A 21,667-nucleotide genomic window follows, 5' to 3' on the forward strand; every position below is an offset into this window, starting at 1 on the left:
AGCCCCAGATCTAAGACGTGAGAACTCTCTTCCCACCTTCTCACCCTTTGCTTAGGGGGTACAATGAAACTTGGGAAAAGCCATATGGTGACAGGACCTGAAGCTGCATACAACCTTGTAAATAAAGTACACTGTGATGGGCTTACATAAGAGTGTGTGGGGACTGCTTGCTAAGATAAATTCAGGGTGAGGGAGCATGCCCTGTGACTTTCTTCCTTTAAGCAAATATGGACATCTGTTGGAATCCACTGACATTGCACTACTCCAGCAACGTGACGATTTCTTAGTAATGATAATAAATGAAATGTTGTCAAAATGAGCAATAATATGGAATCAATGTATTTTTATAAAAGTTGTTTAATTCACTCTTACTTTACATTAGTATTTATAAGCACCTTGCCATTTTCTGTCAATTCCAAAAACAACTGGAGACTGGAACGATATTAGCTAGCAAAATGTCAAGACTTATTAACTGTGGATGAAGAACTAAGTAAAAACTCATGGCTGTTTTGTACACCAAGACCATAACCAGAATCTGGCATTGATTTATTCAAATTTTGCTTTGTCAGAGGCCAAAGCTTACATGTCTGTAAACATCAAAATAAACATCACTTAATTTTACAATTTGCTAAACAAACGTTTCTTACCCTGAAAGGATATATTTTGTCCTCCTCTCTTGACCTGTGCTTCAAGCATTGTTGAATAATTTGTTCCCCTAAAACTAAACGGTGCTTAGAAACTACTTCCAACATTGTGCAAGTCATAAGCAAGGCCATTTTAATGTGTGCGGTTTCCTTATATATTCCTTTGATCAATATTTAACTAATGCAACTGTGAAAAACTATACATCGTCAACAAAATGATTTGATTTTGGTCCTGTAGTTAAAGACCTTCTATAACTGAGTTGTTTACATGGATTTAATTCACAAGCATGTACACAACAAAATCACTATACCAATGTTTCTTCATCTATGCATAAAAAGTGTCTTCTACTTACACTAAAACATACAAAAAATAAACTACAAAAATCGTTTACACTTGATTTCAGCAAAAAAAGCTTTCTTCAAGAAAAATGATTGTTTTTTCAGCCATCAAAAAAGGAATGCAAGTAAATAATAAATACAATGTGCTTTCTCCATATCGACATATTTACACTTGAGTCTTTGGCTTATGTTGAAGTTTCTCTATAAAGAACTTTATGTGATCCAGCCATCATTGCACATTAAAACAAAATAAGCCAGTTATATAGAGTTGCAACACTTGAAATGTATAAAGAATGAATTTTATGATCAATCAGCACAGTTTTGTTTTACTTCAACGATTTGTCAAAAGGAAAAATAATACCATTTAGGAAATATTGGTACATGCAACAGATGGTGGCTCTACTGTAATTGAAAGATGGCTGTATATACAAACACTGAAAAGTCCTAATTTGAGCAAATCTCTTCTGACTCTGGATTTCATTAAATTTATTTTTGAGACACTAAATGCTGATACTGTATACAGGCATAGAAACAGATTGAGTTCTTTTATTTAGATCCACAACTTCATAAGAAAAATACTTTTGCATTTAAATTTTAAAAGTCCCCCTCACTAAAATCTCTCTTCACAGGTTGAACAACTGTTGTCAAAACAGTTTACTGAGCTTCATATACTTGGTGCGCTTTGTCACATCCATTCCAACTAAGATGATTCAAGGTACTCCAAAGCGACATCATAGCAGAAACGATATTGCTCCTGAAAAAAAATGAGAATTAAAGAAACAGTCTAATATATTAAAGGGCAGGGATCTTTATGAGCACCTATATTCTCTGCCTACTGATGTGCCATTTTAGTCCATACTAGTCTCACATGAGTTTTCTTTTAAATCATTAGATGTCTGATGTCAGCTCTGATTTTAAATCTCAGCCTAATAGCCACAGTGGCAGGGAAGAAATGGCCACACATGGCAATAAGCTATTTGCTTCCCTGTGATTTGTTCTGCTTCTGAGTTGGTTATAAAACTTGTAGTTTTCATTTTCTAACAAAGTGTTTCTCTAGTGAACAACTTCAGTCCCTGTACAACTGACAGCTGCTTCTTCTATGTCAAATGGTATTTAGCAGTAAACTAGCAATAGCATCTTAATATCACTGCAAGGGAATACTAAGCTGTGATAGTGAACTGCATTAGGCCTCAAGACAGCATTAGAAATTGTGATAGATAATGTAAAGTCAAATAGATCAGAAGGTGCATTTAAGGGAGGCGATCAGGAAATACAGCTAGGAAAACGGATATTTATTTTTAACGAGGTTGCTGTTCAATGTCAATATTTGAAAAAAAAAGAAAAAGAAAAAAGAGAAGTTAATTATATTCTACCACCTTTTAAAACTAAATGAAACAAGCCTGGTCTCATGATTTACTTTAGGTTGCACAATCCACTAGCAGGAAGTGGTAGGATATCTAAAAGGTTTTATTGTGCTGCTTACTTTTGTTATCTGATGATCTTGTTGAATGTAGGGCAGATGACAATGCTACATTGGTTTTCCTGGTTTGTTTTCTACTAACGACTCAACAGCTGCTGCTGCTGTCGTTCAAGAGTTCTGAATAAAAGCCCACACAACACACACCACAGAGAAACACATTTACAGAAATTCAGTAACTGCAGATTAAAACTACAATGGATTTGGGGCTTTTAAAAAAATAGAGAGAAGTTTTCAGATAATTTACCAGAATATACATTGGACTCTCTTTATAGCAGCACTTAAGTACCACAAGTAATTTTCCATGTGATCTTACCTGCTTTCACTCTCAACAATGAACTGGAATCTGTGCACCAGTTTTGTGCGCTACATCTCAAAAGTGTGCTGCATAGTCTATATAGTACTTTTAGCAAAATGGCCACAGGTAAGCCAGATATGTTCAATAATATCCCTCTTACAGCTGTTAACATTTTAGCTATCTTTTAATCCACTTGGTACTGGCGGACAGAAGCAACTATGATGCTGGCAGACCAGGTCATGCTAGAGTGTACTCAGCTTGATTCACGTGTGTATTAGTATAGATCAAAGTACACTGTTAACTGTAGAAGAGTGTATTTGGTGTTTAAACTTCATAAAACTAATGGGATGTTACATGCATTGTTTTTACTTATCTGTGTCCTGTCATAGTGTAATAGCAAACGTTTGCATTGTAAATACGCCTGTAACTCAATAACTCATCAGACATCAAAGAAGCCTTGTGGACTGCTAATGAAGGACTTTATGAGAAAAAGAGCTAGTTCCAAAGCAAATGGCCACTGTGTGTGACGACCTGAGGTCAGAGACTCAAAGTACATTCCTCACTCAGCGCCATCAAAGGAAAGGCCCACATGGGTAGAGACTCTGTTACCTTGTGTTCTGTGAGGAGACGCTATAAGAATGAATGCAAAGAAAGATCCTTCATCTCTGAAGCATTTGGACTCTTCAGGGAAGTGTACCAGATGCATAGTGGAGATCCCCAGAGTTATTCTGGGTAGCCCTGAAAGACTTTTGGAACTGGTAGTTTATTACATCACTGCCACCAATTGGGGTTACAAACTGTGATTCACCTGTACATATATTTTACCTGCTTTAACCTCTCAATAACTCTCATTCTTTTTTCTCAGCTAATAAATCTTTAGTTAGTTTACTATAGATTTGGCAGCCAGCGTTGTCTTTGGTGTAAGATCTGGAGTACCCAATGATCTGGGGCAAGTTACTGGTCTCTTGGGACTGGGAGTAACCTGATGTGGTGTGATTTTTTTGGTTTGAGTGACCATTATCACAAAGTTCCGTTTGTCTGGGTGGCAAGATAGGCTGGAGAGTCTAACGGGACTGTCAGTGATTCCATGGTAAAGCTGGTATAGTGAACCAGGAGTTCACATTTGTTACTGGCCTGATGAAATCTAATTATAGAGCACCCCATCAGCTTGGGGTATCTGCTCTGTTTTCTGACAGTCTGCCCTCAGGTAGGCACTCACAGTTGTGAGCCACTCCGCACAGCGTGACAGCAACAAACAATAATTAGGGAAATCATATCATGTACACCCGAAGCCTAGTAAATTCTGACACCTGGAAAAAGGGATGTATGAGGAGAGGCAAACTGCACCCATTTTGTTCAATATGTAAGTTTGAAGGGTCAGAAGCAATTTTCATGATATACAAACCGTGAACATTTTTAATTTCAATTGGCATATCTGAGTTTAGTGCTAGAGGCAACCATCTGGCTGAAGAGTGAGGGTATTTGCAATACTGGCTGCTGTCAGCATGACAGTCAAATGGCAAAAATTCCAAGCCATTCTCCTATCTGCTTTCATACTTAACCATGACAAGAAAAATCTTTAATATTTAAGGACTCATATTTTCTAAAGGGCCTTCACTCGGTCTGCAATTTTGGAGGCAGGAGTGGAACATGAACAGGTAAAATACCCAGTGTGGGGGGGGGGGGGGGGGGATTAGGTGAGGGAGAGAGCTGCGTCGAGAAAACGAGAGACTATTTCAAAATCAGGCATTTAACGTTTTAAAAAACTTTTTTTTTTTTTAGAGTTATGGTTTGATAAAGCAAGTTTACAATAATAAAAACTAATCTATTAAAAGAAAATGTCTTTATCATTAAAATTTTCCTGTGTCATTTTGGCTCTGTCAGGAAGTAGTGTTACAAATTACCACAAAGGCCCAGAAATAGTAATTGCAATTACAAAATATATTTCCACTTCACAGTTTATTCCTCTTAGGAAGAACTGTCTTGGTTTGTAAACTTTTAAGATGGTTTGTCTGAGCAAAATAGGCTCTAGTGTTAATTTAAGAACATAGGGTGATCTTGAGAGATTATAGTGTACCCTAAGGGCTTGTCTACACTTACTGGGGGATCGAGGCGTGGCAATCGATGCATCAGCGGTTGATTTAGCAGGTTTAGTGAAGGCCCGCTAAATTGACCGCAGATTACTCTCCCATCAACTCCTGTACTCCACCTGAATGAGAAGCACAAGGGGAGTCAACAGGACAGTGCCTCCCATCAACATAGCACAGTGTGGACCCCACAGTAAGTAGATCTGAGTACATCGACTTCAGCAACGTTATTAACGTAGCTGAAGTTGTGTAACTTAGGTCAATCTACCCCTGTAGTGTAGAAAAGTTCTGAATATTTTCCTTGAAAAGTAGGTGATATGGTAGGACAGAAATGACCTACCAAAACACCCAACCCAGTTGCTTATGATGCTATCCAATGTGTAGTCCCTCTACATGCAATAGGTTTCCAACTCAGGATATAACAATTCCCAACAGTACACCCACTCAGAATATTACATTCACTGTTAGAATTATACTAGGGTGATACCTGCAGGTCTCCTAGCTCTAGTAGATGGATTGCTATGTTTTTTGAGCACAAGTTTCAGGATCTAGTACTTTTGGTCACACCACTGAAACGATGAACAATCCCCTGCATCCCAGGTGAGAGTGCTCCCAAGTGAGCCATATCAATACATACTGTACGTTATCCTTTTTGCTAACTGGCTGTCTGAATTCCAATCAATGTGCTGTAACTTACCGGGGTTTCTACCATGTTTGGCTTACTATTCCGTAACGTCTTTACTGCGTGGAAAACATCAACAACATTTTGTCTTTTGACCATTTCCACAACTATGCCTATAGCACAGAACATTCCACTCCGACCACCACCATTCCTGAATGGAAGCAAAACAACAGAGTTAATACATCTGTTACGTATAAATATACCTGGCACCAATATCTCACCTTTAATTTTGTAAAAATACAAGATGGAGGATCCATTAGATGAGACAGACCTTTATGAATCCCCTCATAGCTCTAGTTGATGTGGTTTGAAACATCTGACACCACTGCCATTCTTGATACTGTTTTGAATCAATTGTGTGTGCTATATAGCTCATTATGCGGCCTAGCTATGCTATAACACAGCTTAAGTAGGCAGGACAAATTAAAAACAAGTGTTATGAATATAAACTGCAACATTTTCCATTTGTTTCTGGAGGGAACTGTTTAAAGTCATCATAAGCTACAGGAGTATTGGCAGAATATTACTGGAGTGTGCTGCTGATTTTATCTTTAGAGACACTTCTAATCTTTTTTGTAACTTTTTGATATTATTTCTGAAGGGTCCTGGAAACTAGGATAGGTGTTTTTTTTTCTTCAATATAAATTTAAATTACATAAACAAACTATATGAGTCTCCAGACACCATATGGGCATTCTGGAATTTTGCTGTGGATAAGCGTCAAAACCGATCTGTGAACACTTAATTATAAACCTTCTTTTGAGGACAGTTTATTCAACTGCTAAAATTGAAGCTTTAAGTTGAAATATGGTAGAAAAGAGATTGGTCACTTTTCATTCAGGGAATGTAAAAAAATAGCTCTCTTTTAAAGATGACATTTAATTGGTTACACATATGGTGGGACTCAGTGGGTTTTTTTTATTCTCTCTTTTTAAATGACAGTGCTAGAAAAGCAAGTACTGCCTACATGGTGTACATTAATTATTTTTCACAAGCACTACTATAGATGTAACAAAAATGTCTCTGATTTCAGGTATGCATATTCTTGGTCCAGAATGACATAAAATATCTGTAACGTATAAACTTGTTGGAAGAGCACTATTCAAAATATGCAAAACATATAATGAAAAGCTTCATTATATGTAATCTCTTGCCACTTAGTACAAAGAAGCATCCTGTTGGATTACTCAATAGTATAATGGTATTGGATCAGAAGTCACTTGTGTACCCTCATTTATAGCCACCTGGAGAACACTGCCATTAGGTGTAAAACCCCCACAAAAGAGAACACACATCTGTCCAGCTAGCCACTTCTATTGTGCTCATCGCCACAGTATGTAGGCCCCAGTTTGAAATGAGTGACAAATATCAGAGCCACAATTAAAGAAAACAAAATAGGACACATGCAATAAAATGTATTAATAGGAGCACTGGATTGAATTTAAAATAATGAATTGGATGCTAAAAAGTCCGAGATGCTGCCATATACCCAGTCGGCCACAATAAAATTACTCACAGACAGTGAATGATAGTTCGGCCTTCCCCTTCTTCACATTCCTCTTGCCATTTTTCAACCTGAAGAATTAACTTCAAAAATGATCTCTTGGAGCCTGGAATGTCTCTGTGAGAGGCCCATCCCAAATACTGGAATTGCTGCACCATCAGATAGCCTTCCTGCGGCTGATGGAAGCCAAACCACTTTACATTAACCACGGCACATTTATAATCGATTTATGAAAACTACACAGATCAAATAAAGTGAAGCTAAATCAGAGTATATATTGCACACAAATTCTATTACATGTATGTGCTGAGCATACATACAAAGAGATAGCATAAAGATGTCTGTGTAAGTATTACAGAAGTCGGGCACAATGAAACAAGTTTAAGAAGAAAATGTTCTGGAGTTGTTGCAATTATGACATCAAAGTTTATAGGGCCACTAATTAAATAAACTAACAGGGATATTTCTCTGGATTCTAAACAGCTAGTTTATTTTAAAAAAAATTCTATCTCTACATGAGCAATAAGAAACCCTGTTGTTGAATCTGTAGACCTTACAGAAATGCAGTGGCTCTGTAGGAGCACTTATCCTGACAAAATATTTCCAGTTATAAAACAACAATAAATGATGGTGGTGTACAAATATGTTTTTTGCTTGAATGGAGTCTGCTCCTTTTGCCAGCCCATCATATCCTGATGGCAAATCTCTGAGCCTTTCCTAAATTGGGTTTCAGACACAGAGTGTTCTGGGGTGGCTTAGAATGTTTCAGAAAAGTTTTCCTGTACCTGGCTGTCCTAAAGAATAAATAACTCACTCTGGTTTCATGTAGCAGGGGCAGGCAAAGATGGAAAGAGATGTAGGGTCCTGGGAGGAAAAGAGATGGTGCAGAGAGAAAGAAAGGTTCACAGGAAAGGGATGGGAGAGAGACAGAGGAAACAAAAATAAAAAAGCCGAAACAGAAGAAAAGGAGAGAATGAAAATAAGAGATGGAACAAGTGAAAGAGACAGGAACAAGGAAACTACAAAATATAAGAAACAAAAAAGGACTACAACATAATCATTTAATGTATTAATATCTCTACACTGTATTGAAATTCCCAGACACAACAAGGAGAGTTAAAAGGAGAAATGAAAACATTTTGCTTAATACCCCTTTCAACCAAAGCATTGAATTTGGATAAAACATGACCCAGTTCTGAACCATCCATGAAAAATAGCTTGGAAAATCAAAATCTGACAGAAGAGCCTTTGCAACACCCTTTCGTTTCCCCATATCCATTAGCATCATCATTTATGAGTTAAATTAGAAATATGCTATGTACGTCACAGACATTGTCCTAACTTGATTTCTAAATATGAGACATAACAAGTGAGGGTAATAAAGCGGGGGGTGGTTACAATAGCACAACCTATTGGTTCTCACAAATTTTTCTTTAACTTATTGCATGCAGGCAACATGGCAGAAATGAGTTCCTAGTGGGGACCTGAAGGAGAAGGTAGTGGCTGGTAAACAGAGTTTGAGAGAGTATTGAAAGAATGCAGGACAACCTGAAAAAAGGCAGAGACAGTAATGGATAAAAGAGATGAAAAGTGCATCAAGTCTTGAATCATTATTGGAGGTGGAGAGAACATGTTAGTAAATGTAGGTCAGGGAAGAGTGTCTCAAGAACCTCCAAAATCAGAATAACTTTGAGTCTTTTCACACATATTTAGTAGAATGTCATAACGCTTCTGCTTTGTTTTGTGGTTCTTGCACCACAAGGCCCACGAGGTGTTAATTATATAACCACAAGTGTCCTTCAGATATGCTTACATGCAACTTCATATGAAGGTTATAAAATGAAATACTGCTTGGTCCATTATAGGCAGCTGCAGAAAAATAGTTAAATCTTAGGAACTGAATGTTTAATTCTGTTCTGCTTAATGTCTGAAGAGAATTAATATTGTATATTTAGTATTATGTAATACTCAAATCCACAATAGCTCAGTTAGCTGTTATCATTATGATGATACTTACTCTTGTTAGATTGCATATCCTGAAAATTCTGTTTATTACATCACAATCCATTGAACAAGACATGCATTCCACTTGAATAGGACCATATCTCAGCATTCCTTCTTCAGGCCAATACTGTGGACAGCCCTGCACAAGAATAAAATGGGTATAATTAAAATTTAAGTTGCATCATGAATATTGTAGTATTTCATTATTATTATAACACACTTTATAGTACAGTAATAGATACGTTAATTAATACTAATTAGTTATTGAAAAGCAAAGCCACAGAGTAATTATACTGTAATTGCAATGAAACTGCACTGTAATTATATTCACCCTATTACAAAGCATAACCACCTTGAGGCATTAATTTGTTCACAAAATCCCCATACACAAACACTAACCTGTGCTAAATCAACTTCATTTAACATTACAACAGAGGTACAGCCATAGTCATACACTAATCTCCAGAAATCTTTCACAGTGTTTGGCAAAGGATGTTGTGTGACAATGAAAGCAGCTGGTTGCCTGTAGCTCTGTAAAGAAAAAGGGTGAGTAGGAGACTATTACTAAAGAAAGCACTAAATAACGATTATGCAAACTCTGGGCCTCTTGGAAACATAACTACAAAAAAGTAGTGGCATAAAATCTAGCAGTTTTAACCAAAACAACTATTCAGACAATAAGATATCTTAAAGTGGAAAAAAAAACCCCAACAGGTCACATATGCATAAATCCCCTTTAAATTAATCACTTAAAAGTTGAGCCCATTGTTGCATACTTTGCTGAACTGGTGCTTATATTAAATGCATTCATCATAGTTTCAGATTATTTTAAAATACTTGGGAGACAAAGTAGAGATATATTAGCCCCATTTTACAGAGCGGGATACTGAGGCACAGAAAGATTGATTTAACCAAATTCACACAAGAAGTCTGTGACTCAGCCAGGAACTGGACCTAGATCTTGAGTCCCATGATGGTGCGATAACCACAAGGCCACCTTTCCTCTCCTAACTGAGCCTAAAGCTTTTTTCTTTTCTTTATAAACCTCTCTGGGCTGACATCAAAAAGATTTCAAGTTTAAAAATGTGTTTTTAATAGTTTTATTGGAGAAGTCTTTTGGCATTTTACATTCCCTCCCTGCATCTCTTGGCTGGGGTTGGTCTCAGGTTGTGAGCATTGCTATGTTGTCACTAGTGGAAGGAGTTAACAGAAGACCAGCAGGTGACTGTCATGCACAGTTGCTATCTGGGAAGAATGATAGTCGGGGGGGGGGGGGGGAGGGAAGGGAGGCTGGCAGTTATTTTTAAAGGTAATTAGGGATTAATTCCGACCAGTAAGGACACAGCTGTGTAGCTGCTGATGTACTCAGGCTGCACTACCTCCTACTGCAACTGGAATCCTCCTGATAGGACTGGAGAAGCTCTATCTCCTGACGGCTGCAGCCCATATGCCTGCAACTGGGGGACTTCTGGCCCTGTAGCACATAGACTGCAGGCAGCACAGAGGGGAGGCACAAAGCAGTGCAAATAGGCTTCGATGGGACTAACCTCCTGGAGGCTGAGAACATAGAATCATAGAGTATCAGGGTTGGAAGGCACCTCAGGAGGTCATCTAGTCCAACCCCCTGCTCAAAGCAGGACCAATCCCTAACTAAATCATCCCAGCCAGGCCTTTGTCAAGCCTGATCTTAAAAACCTCAAAGGAAGGAGATTCCACCACCTCCCTAGGTTACCCATTCCAGTGTTTCACCACCCTCCTAGTGAAAAAGATTTTCCTAATATCCAACCTAAACCTCCCCCACTGCAACTTGAGACCATTACTCCTTGTTCTGTCATCTGCTATCACTGAGAACTAGATCCATCCTCTTTGGAACCCCCTTTCAGGTAGTTGAAAGCAGCTATCAAATCCCCCCTCATTCTTCTTTTCCGCAGACTAAAAAATCCCAGTTCCCTCAGCCTCTCCTCATAAGTCATGTGTTCCAGTCCCCTAATCACTTTTGTTGCCCTCTGCTGGACGCTTACCAATTTTTCCACATCCTTCTTGTAGTGTGGGGCCCAAAACTGGACACAGTACTCCAGATGAGGCCTCACCAATGTTGAATAGAGGGGAACGATCACGTCTCTCGATCTGCTGACAATGCCCCTACTTATACAGCCCAAAATGCCATTGGCCTTCTTGGCAACAAGGGCACACTGTTGACTCATATCCAGCTTCTCGTCCACTGTAACCCCTAGGTCCTTTTCTGCAGAGCTGCTGCCTAGCCATTCGGTCCCTAGTCTGTAGCGGTGCATTGGATTCTTCCGTCCTAAGTGCAGGACTCTGCACTTGTCCTTGTTGAACCTCATCAGATTTCTTTTGGACCAATCCTCTAATTTGTCTAGGTTCCTCTGTAACCTATCCCTACCCTCCAGCGTATCCACCTCTCTTCCCAGTTTAGTGTCATCTGCAAACTTGCTGAGGGTACAATCCACACCATCCTCCAGATCATTTATGAAGATATTGAACAAAACTGGCCCGAGGACTGACCCTTGGGGCACTCTGCTTGATACCAGCTGCCAACTAGACATGGAGCCCTTGATCACTACCTGTTGAGCCCGACAATCTAGCCAGCTTTCTATCCACCTTACAGTCCATTCATCCAGCCCATACTTCTTTAACTTGCTGACAAGAATACTGTGGGAGACCGTGTCAAAAGCTTTGCTAAAGTCAAGGAATAACATGTCCATTGCTTTCCCCTCATCCACAGAGCCAGTTATCTCGTCATAGAAGGCAATTAGATTAGTCAGGCATGACTTGCCCTTGGTGAATCCATGCTGACTGTTACTGATCAATTTCCTCTCGTCTAAGTGCTTCAGAATTGATTCCTTGAGGACCTGCTCCATGATTTTTCCAGGGACTGAGGTGAGGCTGACTGGCCTGTATCTACTGTTCTACTACAGGGCTGTTCGTATCTACTCCCTGCAGCCTCCAGCTCCTGGTGTCCTGGCAACACATGGTTTGCAAGTAGCAGAAGGAGACCGTCTATTGTGGGACTGTTACATCAGATCACATTTGAGGGCATGGGTGCTGAGATGGAAAGGGATTGGGTGGCTTGGCAGGACTTCCTTTTTTTCCAAACAAATATGGAATTGCTACCCGCAAATTATTAGCCCAAAGCTCAGATGAGCAGTATTCATTTCTGGACCAGTGACAGATTTGAAGATGCTATATATTGTGAATATGGAGGAATGGAAATTGGAGATTTAATACAATACTATTAAAAAGGGGAGTTCCCAGCTTTCCAGAGGATCACAGAAGCACTGAGATGCCTGAGATATCTAACACTGTAAAGGAACAACAAAAGTTAGATTAGTTGGATTTTTAAAATGTTGCCAAGACTTCCCTCTCCCTTCTTTAAGACCATTTTACTGAACACTACAGGAAGAAAGAATTACCCTTTCTTTAACCAGCAAGAGTTCTCTCTCATATTACACAGCTTTTCATGGCACGTTACGTAGACAAAGGAGGTAGTCTCTTACATCCATAAGAGCAGCATTGATATAGTTGCTGCTCTCCCCATCAATAGTAATTAAGAAAGGCAGACATCTGTCAGGTGGCAGCATATCCATGAAGCGATTCTTGTCATGATTCCTTGGCAAGCAGGCTATGCTGCAATCTTCAGCTTGCAGCCGAGGGGTCACAGAATTCAGGGTCTAAACAGCAGAAGGAATTAATATCGTGTTACATGTTACATATATACATCTTATATACAGTGTTCTTGAAATTCATTTGTTTATTTAAAATGTTGCAATGTGGGAAACATGAAAAATCACAAGCAAACAAGAGCATGGGTCTTCTTGAGAAACTTGACAGTTTTTCAGTTAAAATGAATGAAAGCTCAGGTACGAAGACACATCAGGAACTACTGAACGGATCCTCTAAATGCATCCCCCCCCAACATGCAATCCCTAAGGAAGAAAATAGAAGAGAATCTTGTGAAACACATATGAACTGTGTCTCACTTGCTTAAAATGCAAAATAACCCCCCATCCTGCCAGTTCAAGGTCAGTACTGTTCATTATAGTCAGCAGTCTACTGCAATTATAATCTAAGAAGGGTCCTTCATATTTAAGAGTGACCTTGTAAAGTACATAATAAAAGAAAAGGGTGTTATATTATCTTAAATACAAGAAAGGGACAAAGGTTATGAATTTGATATGAAAGCCTTTTAAGGAAAAAGAAATTGTATGTACCTATAGGCAAAGAAGTTGCTATTCTATGAAGAGCTACCAGTAACTGTAAATACCTGAAATTCATCTTTGAGATGTGAAGAGTTTGTCTGAGAGTCTATTCTAATCATATCAAAATATGCAGCTTTGAATTCACAGACAGGGATGGCAGTTTCTCCACATAAGCAAGCTTCCAGAATTGCGTCATGAATAAAGATGTACTGCTCCTACCAAAGGGGAAAAGAAAAAAAATCTAACAATTTTAAAACAAAATAAAATCTTACTTTCCTTCAAGATAAGTGGATCTTTCCCCTTCTATAAATCTTATTTCAAAGCAGCTTCCATCAATCCCTTGGATATTGCTTTAGCACCTTAAGTACAGTACACTCTGCTTAACTAGGATGCAGTTAATCAGTATTTTCCCTGAGAACTAATTTAAGTACAGCGATAGTAAGTGCATAAGTACACTAATTTGCTTAATGGGGGAATTTTCAGGTGATTTTGTGGTGCATAGGTCAGCGTTGGAGACAGGCTCATGCTGGTTCTGCTTGTTTGCTTCCTTAACGGTAGCTTTCAGTTCCATGATACATATAGAAAGCATATAAAATGCTTCAAGCACTACCTGCTCCTAGAAATTATGTGGCATATTTCATGCTACTTATTCGTGGGTGGACTGGTATACCTAGTGTCTCATAACTAGCACTGGGTAGGCAATAGACTCAGCATTACACCAACACAGGAAATGCTGCCTCCTGATTCTGTTGGCCTGTCCAGTGAGTCTGCAGCCCCCAGCCAGCTGCATTATTATTCCAACAGTATCTTTGGTCAAATATTATACAACACCCCAGGCCTGTCAACAGGGGATGGCAAAGGGGGCACCTGCCCAGGGGCCCGGGTGATTTAAAAGGGCCTGGAAGCCCCCGGCTGCTGCCACAGCAGCAGCGGTGTCAGCCAGGAGACCTGGGCCCTTTTAAATCGCCCGGGCAGGCCGCAGGACTCCTCGGCATGCGACTGCTCCAGGCCCCAGGCTTTGGGGGGCCCCAAGGGCAGGCGCGATTGGCCAGTGCGGGCAGTCCCAGAAGTGACAGATTCGTCAATTCTGCCCCTGGCCTCACCCCGCTCGGGATGGCCCTGGGGCCCGGAATTTCACAGTGTGCTAGTCACATCAGAGAGTTCGTAACACACACAGTCTCTGCCCACAAAGAATTTAAAATCCAAGGCTAGACAAGAAGTAACAAACAACTGGGAGAGTAAGTGGAAGGGACAATGAGAATGACAGTAAGATCGTGTGGTGACTCAATGGTGTGAACGCTTCATGATGGTAGTTTTTATTACTTCGTTATTAGAGAAAACGGTGACTAACCCTTCTGTATTCTTTGAGATGTGTTGCTGCTCATGTCCATTCCAAGTTAGGTGTGTTTGTGCACCACGTGGACCATTGCCAGAGATTTTTCCCTTAGTGGTATCTGTCAAGCTGGCTTTAGCACCCTCTGGTGCTGTGCGCTTATGCGCCGGTTTAAAGAGTGCCACCAGCTCTTCACCCCCTCAGTTACTTCTTGTCCTTAACTCTGACAGAGGGTCAGGAGGGTGGGCTGTAGAACGGACACGAGCAACACACCTTGAAGAACAGTTATGGAAAGGTTAGTAAGTATGTTTTCTTCTTCGAGTGCTTGCTCTTGTCCATTCCATATTAGGTGACTCACAAACAGTACCCCAGGAGGTGGGCTCAGAGGTCATGGAGACGCTGACAGCAACACTGCTCTCCCAAGACGAGTGTTGTCCTGGGCCTGCTGGGTGATGGTGTAGTGAGATGCGAAAGTCTGTACTGATGTCTAGGTTGTGGTCCTGCAAATGTCCTGGACTGGGAACTGTGAGATGAACTCTGCTGATGAAGCCTGGGCTCTTGGCCTGGTTGATATAAAATTGTGACACCACCTCTGGCAGGAAGGCCAGGTTGGGGCGTGGCTGGACCTTGTCCTTGAAGAACTCCATATGAGGTGGTTCTGATGTAAAGGTCTTGATTTCAGAGACCCTTCTGGCTAAGGTGATTGCCTCCAGGAAGGTGACCTTCCAAGAGAGAAGCAACAGGGAGCATGATGCTAGTGGCTTGAAGAGGGGACCCATGAGGTTTGATAGAACCAGGTTTAAGTCCCATGGGGGGACTGGCTCACAGACCTGAGGATAGAGCTTCTCCAGCCCTTTGAGAAACATACAATTATCTCGTAGGAGAACACTGATCTGCCGTTCACCGGTGGGTGGAAAGCTGAGATGGCTGCTAAGTGCACCTTGATAGACAAGAGGAATCAGCCCCCGTTGCTTTAAGTGGAGCAAGTAGTCCAAGACAGACTGAAGGGAAGATCGAGATGGAGAGAGAGCTCATTGAGATGCACATGTTGAGAAGCGCTTCCATTTGGCCAGGTAGGTAGCCCTGGTGGATGCCGTTCTACAACACAGCAAGACCTGTTCTGAGCAAGCTGCTTCTTCTGGGTTCAGCCATGCAGCATCCATACAGTTAGGGGCAGGAAAGCGAGGTTCGGGTGAAGCAACCTGCCGTGGTCTTGTGAGATTAGGTCTGGGCTGAGTGGGAGCGAGAGTGGAGCTGCTACTGACAGATCCAGGAGCACGACGAGCCAGTGTTGGCATGGCCATGTGGGGGCTATCAGAATGACTCTTGACTTGTTTGTTTGACTTTTAGGAGGACCGTGTGAACCAGAGAGATTGGAGGAAAGGCATAGAATCAGAGATCTGTCCATGGGAACAGGAAAGCATTGGAGAGGGAGCCTGAGCTGTACCCAGACAGCGAGCAGAACTGTTGGCATTTTCTGTTCTGTCTGGTAATGAACAGGTCCACCTGGGGAGGCCCCGCTGTTGGAAGATTAATTTGGGACCTTCATAAGAAGGGACCACTCATAGTGAGAGGAAAGGAATTTGCTGAGGTGATCTGACAGTACATTCCAGGCTCCTGGGAGATGTGTCACCTCGAGATGAATGGAGTACTTTGTGCAGAAGTTCCAGATAGGTAGCCTCCTGACAAAGAGCTAAAGATTAGGCACCTCCCTGCTTGTTGATATAGAACATGGCTGTGGTATTGTCTGTCAGGACTTGCACCACATCACCTGAGATTCAGGGAAGGAACACCTGGCAAGCTAAGTGTACTGCCCTGAGATCCGTGAAGTTTATGTGCAATGAGAGTTCTTCTTGGGACCTGCGGCCCTGAGTCCTGAGGTGGGCTCCCCACCCTAGGTCTGACGCATCCAAGATTAAAACTACTGATAGTTGAAAGGTAATAAATGGCAACCCCATCATTTCAGATCTTGGGTCTTTCCACCAGTTCAGGGAGGCGAAGACTAGGGGAGTCCCAGAGTCCAAGTGGTGTCTGCTCAGGGAGCATACTGATGCTAGCCACGTCTGGAGGGGTCTGAGGCACAGTCTTTCACGCTGAACTACGTAAGTACATGTTGCCATGTGCCCCAGTAGCTTGAGGCAAACCCAAGCTGTCATAATTGGATGGACCATAACATTGGATATCAGCTCCAACCTGGTCCGGAATCAGGCCTCTGACAGAAAGGCCCTGGGTTGGGTCGAGTCAAGCACTGCCCAAAAAATTCTATTCTCTGAGCCAGGACAAGAGTTGACTTTTGTTCTTTTATCAGCAGGCCCAGCGTTCGAAGGTGCTTTGGACCGTGCTGATCCTGGAGCGCGTGGAAGCTACTGGGTTCTATTGTTCTGGATTGGGTGGGCTCCAGTTTGGGAGCAGGCAAAGAGCTGGCAGATCCTCTGTGCTGTGTGCTCATGGCTCCACAGTTCTGTTCTTATGCAGAAATTCCTCTTACTGTGGATAAATAGCCATCTGCCGGGGGGAGGGTGGGATGGGTGACTGACTGGGGGGATTTAGAGTAGCAGCCGTGTTAGTCTGTATTCGCAAAAAGAAAAGGAGTACTTGTGGCACCTTAGAGACTAACAAATTTATTTGTTCAGTGGTTTGAGCATTGGCCTGCTAAACCCAGGGTTGTGAGTTCAGTTCTTGAGGGGGCCACTTAGGGATCTGGGGCAAAAATTGGGGATTGGTCCTGCTTTGAGCAGGAGGTTGGACTAGATGACCTCCTGAGGTCCCTTCCAACCCTGATATTCTATGATTCTGTGATAAAGAGGATTTTGCTGTATTGATTACAGGAATAAAATTCTGACTTAATGCAGCTAGGAAAGATAAGCTACCATACCTCTGTTTGTACCATGTTGATGCGACGTGACCGTAAGGCTTTGACACAATTGTAGATGTCCACAACACCTTCCCTTTCTGCCATGTCTAGCATGATGTCAATCACAATGTAACAGCCAGTTCGTCCAGCACCAGCACTGGAAAGAATTAGGAAATAATTTCAGAGTACTCCCCACAATCCAGTAAATCTACCCCATGAACTTAGCAAACTCTCTTTGGCATTTACAAGTACACACTTGGAACACTAACCTAAGTTCTCATACGTATCTTTCCAATCATTACATAAACTTCCAGTTTTCCCTTTTATTCTTCAGAATAGCATTTAAACACACATGAAATGTATATAACTCAAAAGCAAGAACTTTTCAACAGATCTCAGATTATGTAAAAACAGCATCAGTGAGGTTCCTTTTTAGTATCTCAGAACATTCCTTCATGGTCCAGAAACAAAACTGTAGTAACAGACTTGTTAGTTGAACAGAGATCTTCAGGATGACTATGCTCTTTATGGAATCACTTCAAAACATATAGGACTTCATCTTTATTCAGAGAGACTAAGGGGAACCTTTTTTCCCAAGGGACAATTTCAGATAAAGTTTGACTGTAAAATGTAGACTCTCCCTTATACTCTGCTTTACGCAGTTAACAGTCCGGTGCAGTATCAGGATTGTATGGAAATGTCTCTTGGGTTTTTACATAGCTATTATAGATATTTGCAAAGTGAATTCCTGCAACATGCACAACTTGGCTAACTCTATGTGCAGAATGTAGTTAACACATTTGATGGATTTGCCAAGAAATCATATTTCAATGAACTGTGCACCATAATGGGAAATTTGCAAAACTTACAAGGAAAACAACACTCTTTAGTTGTTCCCACTATATCCAATATCCAGGCTTATTTCAGAATGTTGCTTCACTGGGTGGATCTATTTGTTGCTATATGTTCAATTAAATATTCTACTTAAAATTATATTTCACAAAAGCGCATTTTAAATGTCAACATAGCTGTAACAAAATACCGTCCTAGTACTCGGTCATAAAATTTTGCCATAGAGCACGTTAAACGTTAGCCTACATTATAACAAGGCTTGGCTAACAGTTCTGAGGAAAAAATATCTTCCCATACCAATCGGGGAAATTTTACTAGAATCTAGCTATGTTTGAACATTGTTGTAGTTAGCCTAGTTTTGCTTCCAGTGTGGACAGGGCATTGAAAGAGCAAATTCATTCCCAAAAGTTAAACAACAAAAAGACAAACCCCACAACTTCACAAGAGACCACTATACAAGTTCACGTATAAAGTTGTAGAAAATTCATCTACCTCTTTTCTACACACCTGCAATGTACAACAACAGGCCCAGCACTAGGAGGGTTAGACAATTTGACTCGACGTATAAATGAAAGGAGGCCTGTGGCATTGTAAGGAACTCCATGATCTGGCCAGCCTGTGAAATGGAACTGTTTAAGTTCACGGATTTCATTGTAACCTCTCTGTCAAAGACAAAAATAATATTTTGAAAGAGGTTATTAAACTCAAAATATTCAACACCCAAAAATATTCTTTGAGTCAAGCAATGACAACACTCTCAGAATCTATATACTGTCTTCTCAAATTAATTTAAGCAAAGAACATGGCATTCTACGTTTAAAGGAAAACTGATTTTACAATAGAATTTAAACATGGCTATTAATAAATTCCTGGTTCATCTTTATCACGTATACATAAAAAGAGCAGAATCTATTCTAAACTGCCTGGCATCTTATCACATAAGGCTTACATAGTATAATGGTGCCATACTGTGATATTTTAATAATGTAGGGCAAATCTGAAACACATAATACTTATATTTGCTATTAAAGGATGCTAGATCAACTGTTCTAATAGTTTTTAGAGACAACACAGAAAAGCATTTTACTGATGTTTCTATATATCATATAGAATTCTCCAACCTATGCAGACAGGTGTAACAGTTATACCAGATGACCATAGCTGTTCCACACCAGCTAGTATTTGCTATCCATATTCATTTATGTTCATACTCTACGTAATAAACAAGTCAGGGTATTGATGCAACATTAACTCCTGTAAGGGTCAGGACATGTTCCAGTGAATGGGAAGATGGTTAAGAACAATGTACTTGGGCCCAGCATACAGGTTCGTTTTTAACGTCAGGAAGGGAAGTATACAACATCAGTCAAAACAAATTATTGAAGTACAAGAGCTACAGGTATATGAATGATTGCGAACCAATGATGTAACATATTCTTCCTATGGTAAGATAAATTCTGCATTATGGAATTGTTAATTAGGCAGAATGACTTGGTATTGTACTTGAATATGTGAAAGACACTGTTTAATGAACTGAGCTGCGAGGAAGCAATATTCTGATGATGTCTTTCAAAGGGCTTACCCTTTCAAGGGTGAATGTCCTGACTACGTACTCCGCAAGTGGCTCCATTTCCACACAAGTCACTTTGAAGTCCCCATAAACTTCGGTGTCATCAGGCCAGTACTTATAGCACTTGACCTAAAAACAGAATTAAAAGGCATCTTAAAGCATACAAAAGTGAAAGCATGCCAAATAGTAATTTAACTCATTATATCACAATTATTTTCAAAATGATGATGTAGTCATATGAACCCTCTTGTGGACCAGATGCACCAACTGCCAATCAAGTACTGCGAAAGCTGTTCATAATGTTAGTGTTAGGAGTTCATGCTGATTTACACATCCCTCCACAAAGGCCAAATAATCTTTCTGAATTAGTGAATCTGAATTCGATAGTTTTCTAGTAAGGAAAACATATTTTTCACTAGTTTTAATTAATGCTGTGTGATGTTTTCCATTTCAATAATTATGTTGTTGTAAAGCAATCTCAGGTGTTTTATTAAAGTAATTCTCAAGAGACTGGCTAATCCTAAAATGCAAAATAATTTGCTGATTTCTATCTGCTGTTAAAGATGATGTGCACTTGTTGTCTAGTCAGCTAACTGTGATCATCTGAGCACAGAGTAATATACAAATGTTTCTTATGCACTAGATTGTATTATGGATTCAGGCAGCATTGTTCCCTATTCATTAAAATAACATGGTAACAGCCTGATTCGTTAGGTCTTTTCTTTATAAAACAGCCATATTATATAATGCTACTTCAAGCTGCAAGGACATATGAACTCAGAAAAATACTTTCTTATCTCCTTCACCCTCAGAGTTAAGGGTGTCTTTCAAAAGACTTTTCTGTATTTTCTTCAGCAATGATAAACAGCAATTTGAGAGGCTATCCTTAGGATATAACATTTTAAAAATAAAGTTCCTTACCCGTCCAACTTCAACTAAATTTGTAACCATCACAACACAAGCTGACTGTTCCTGCCATATCATTCTCCAGAAATCGTACACTGTTTCATGGACTGGACCTGGAAAAAAAAACATTTAACACTATGTAATAAAACTATTACCCAACTGAACACTAAAAACAAAATCTTTTAGCATAGGCATTTGATATGCAGAAAATTATTTGCTCAGATATGAAAGGCTCTAATAATCCCTACAGAATTGCAGCATTATATTGACGACAGTTGTTAAACTATAATGTTATTCATAATCGGGGCAGAAGCATCTCAATTTAACCAAACTACCACTTGAAAGATATTAAAGTGTAAGTGCTCATACACTGTAGTAGCTACTCAGACAGTACGACAGAAGCCATATGTGGATATAATTTTTTAGTTTTGTTTTAACACTTGTTAATTAACATGGCTGTAAATTCTAGTGTCGACACTACACAAACATTTGATTGAGGACACAAACATTTGCCTCTACTTATGTTTGATCATATGCTGTAGCCTAGATCTAAATATAATAGGCAACAAATGTTTGTGTCCTGTATGGACAAGAATTTACAACTGTATTAATTAATGTGTTAAAACACAACTAAATGTTCGGGTGCAAACATAATCAATAAAGGAAGGCAGGCATATATAGATTCCATTAGAGCCCAAAGAAAAGGACTTTGGACTGATATATGATAAAAACTTATGGGCCAAATTTTTAAACAGGTTTCCATTTAGCCTCTAATTTTGCAGGTACAATCAACTACAAGTAAAAATTAGATTTAGACATCTAATTACTTGATTTGGGACCATAATTGGGTAGCTACATAGAATCATGGAATATCAGGGTTGGAAGGGACCTCAGGAG

At 40.0% G+C, this 21,667-nt stretch overlaps 1 protein-coding gene across 14 annotated transcripts in view; it reads right to left on the bottom strand.

The window, feature by feature from the left end:
- Positions 1 to 339: 339 nt before the first annotated feature.
- Positions 340 to 21,667, bottom strand: part of PTPRK (protein tyrosine phosphatase receptor type K) — a 615,152-nt gene continuing 593,824 nt past the window's right edge. For 8 of the 14 annotated variants that reach the window (XM_048844596.2, XM_048844584.2, XM_048844589.2 and 5 more), the window contains 11 exons: positions 20,786 to 20,883; positions 19,877 to 19,993; positions 18,802 to 18,956; positions 17,464 to 17,599; positions 13,321 to 13,470; positions 12,554 to 12,727; positions 9,435 to 9,566; positions 9,049 to 9,174; positions 7,044 to 7,207; positions 5,543 to 5,678; positions 340 to 1,737 (listed from right to left, as the gene is read on the bottom strand). In XM_048844596.2, the coding sequence (XP_048700553.2) occupies positions 1,684 to 1,737; positions 5,543 to 5,678; positions 7,044 to 7,207; positions 9,049 to 9,174; positions 9,435 to 9,566; positions 12,554 to 12,727; positions 13,321 to 13,470; positions 17,464 to 17,599; positions 18,802 to 18,956; positions 19,877 to 19,993; positions 20,786 to 20,883 (1,442 nt within the window). In that variant the 3' untranslated portion in view covers positions 340 to 1,683. Of the gene's footprint in view, positions 1,738 to 5,542; positions 5,679 to 7,043; positions 7,208 to 9,048; positions 9,175 to 9,434; positions 9,567 to 12,553; positions 12,728 to 13,320; positions 13,471 to 17,463; positions 17,600 to 18,786; positions 18,957 to 19,876; positions 19,994 to 20,785; positions 20,884 to 21,667 lie in introns of all 14 variants that reach the window. The other 6 variants (XM_048844583.2, XM_048844582.2, XM_048844592.2 and 3 more) reach the window with 1 other exon arrangement.

This window comes from Caretta caretta, chromosome 3 (genome assembly GCF_965140235.1).
Source record: "Caretta caretta isolate rCarCar2 chromosome 3, rCarCar1.hap1, whole genome shotgun sequence".
NCBI classification, from domain to species: Eukaryota; Metazoa; Chordata; order Testudines; family Cheloniidae; genus Caretta; species Caretta caretta.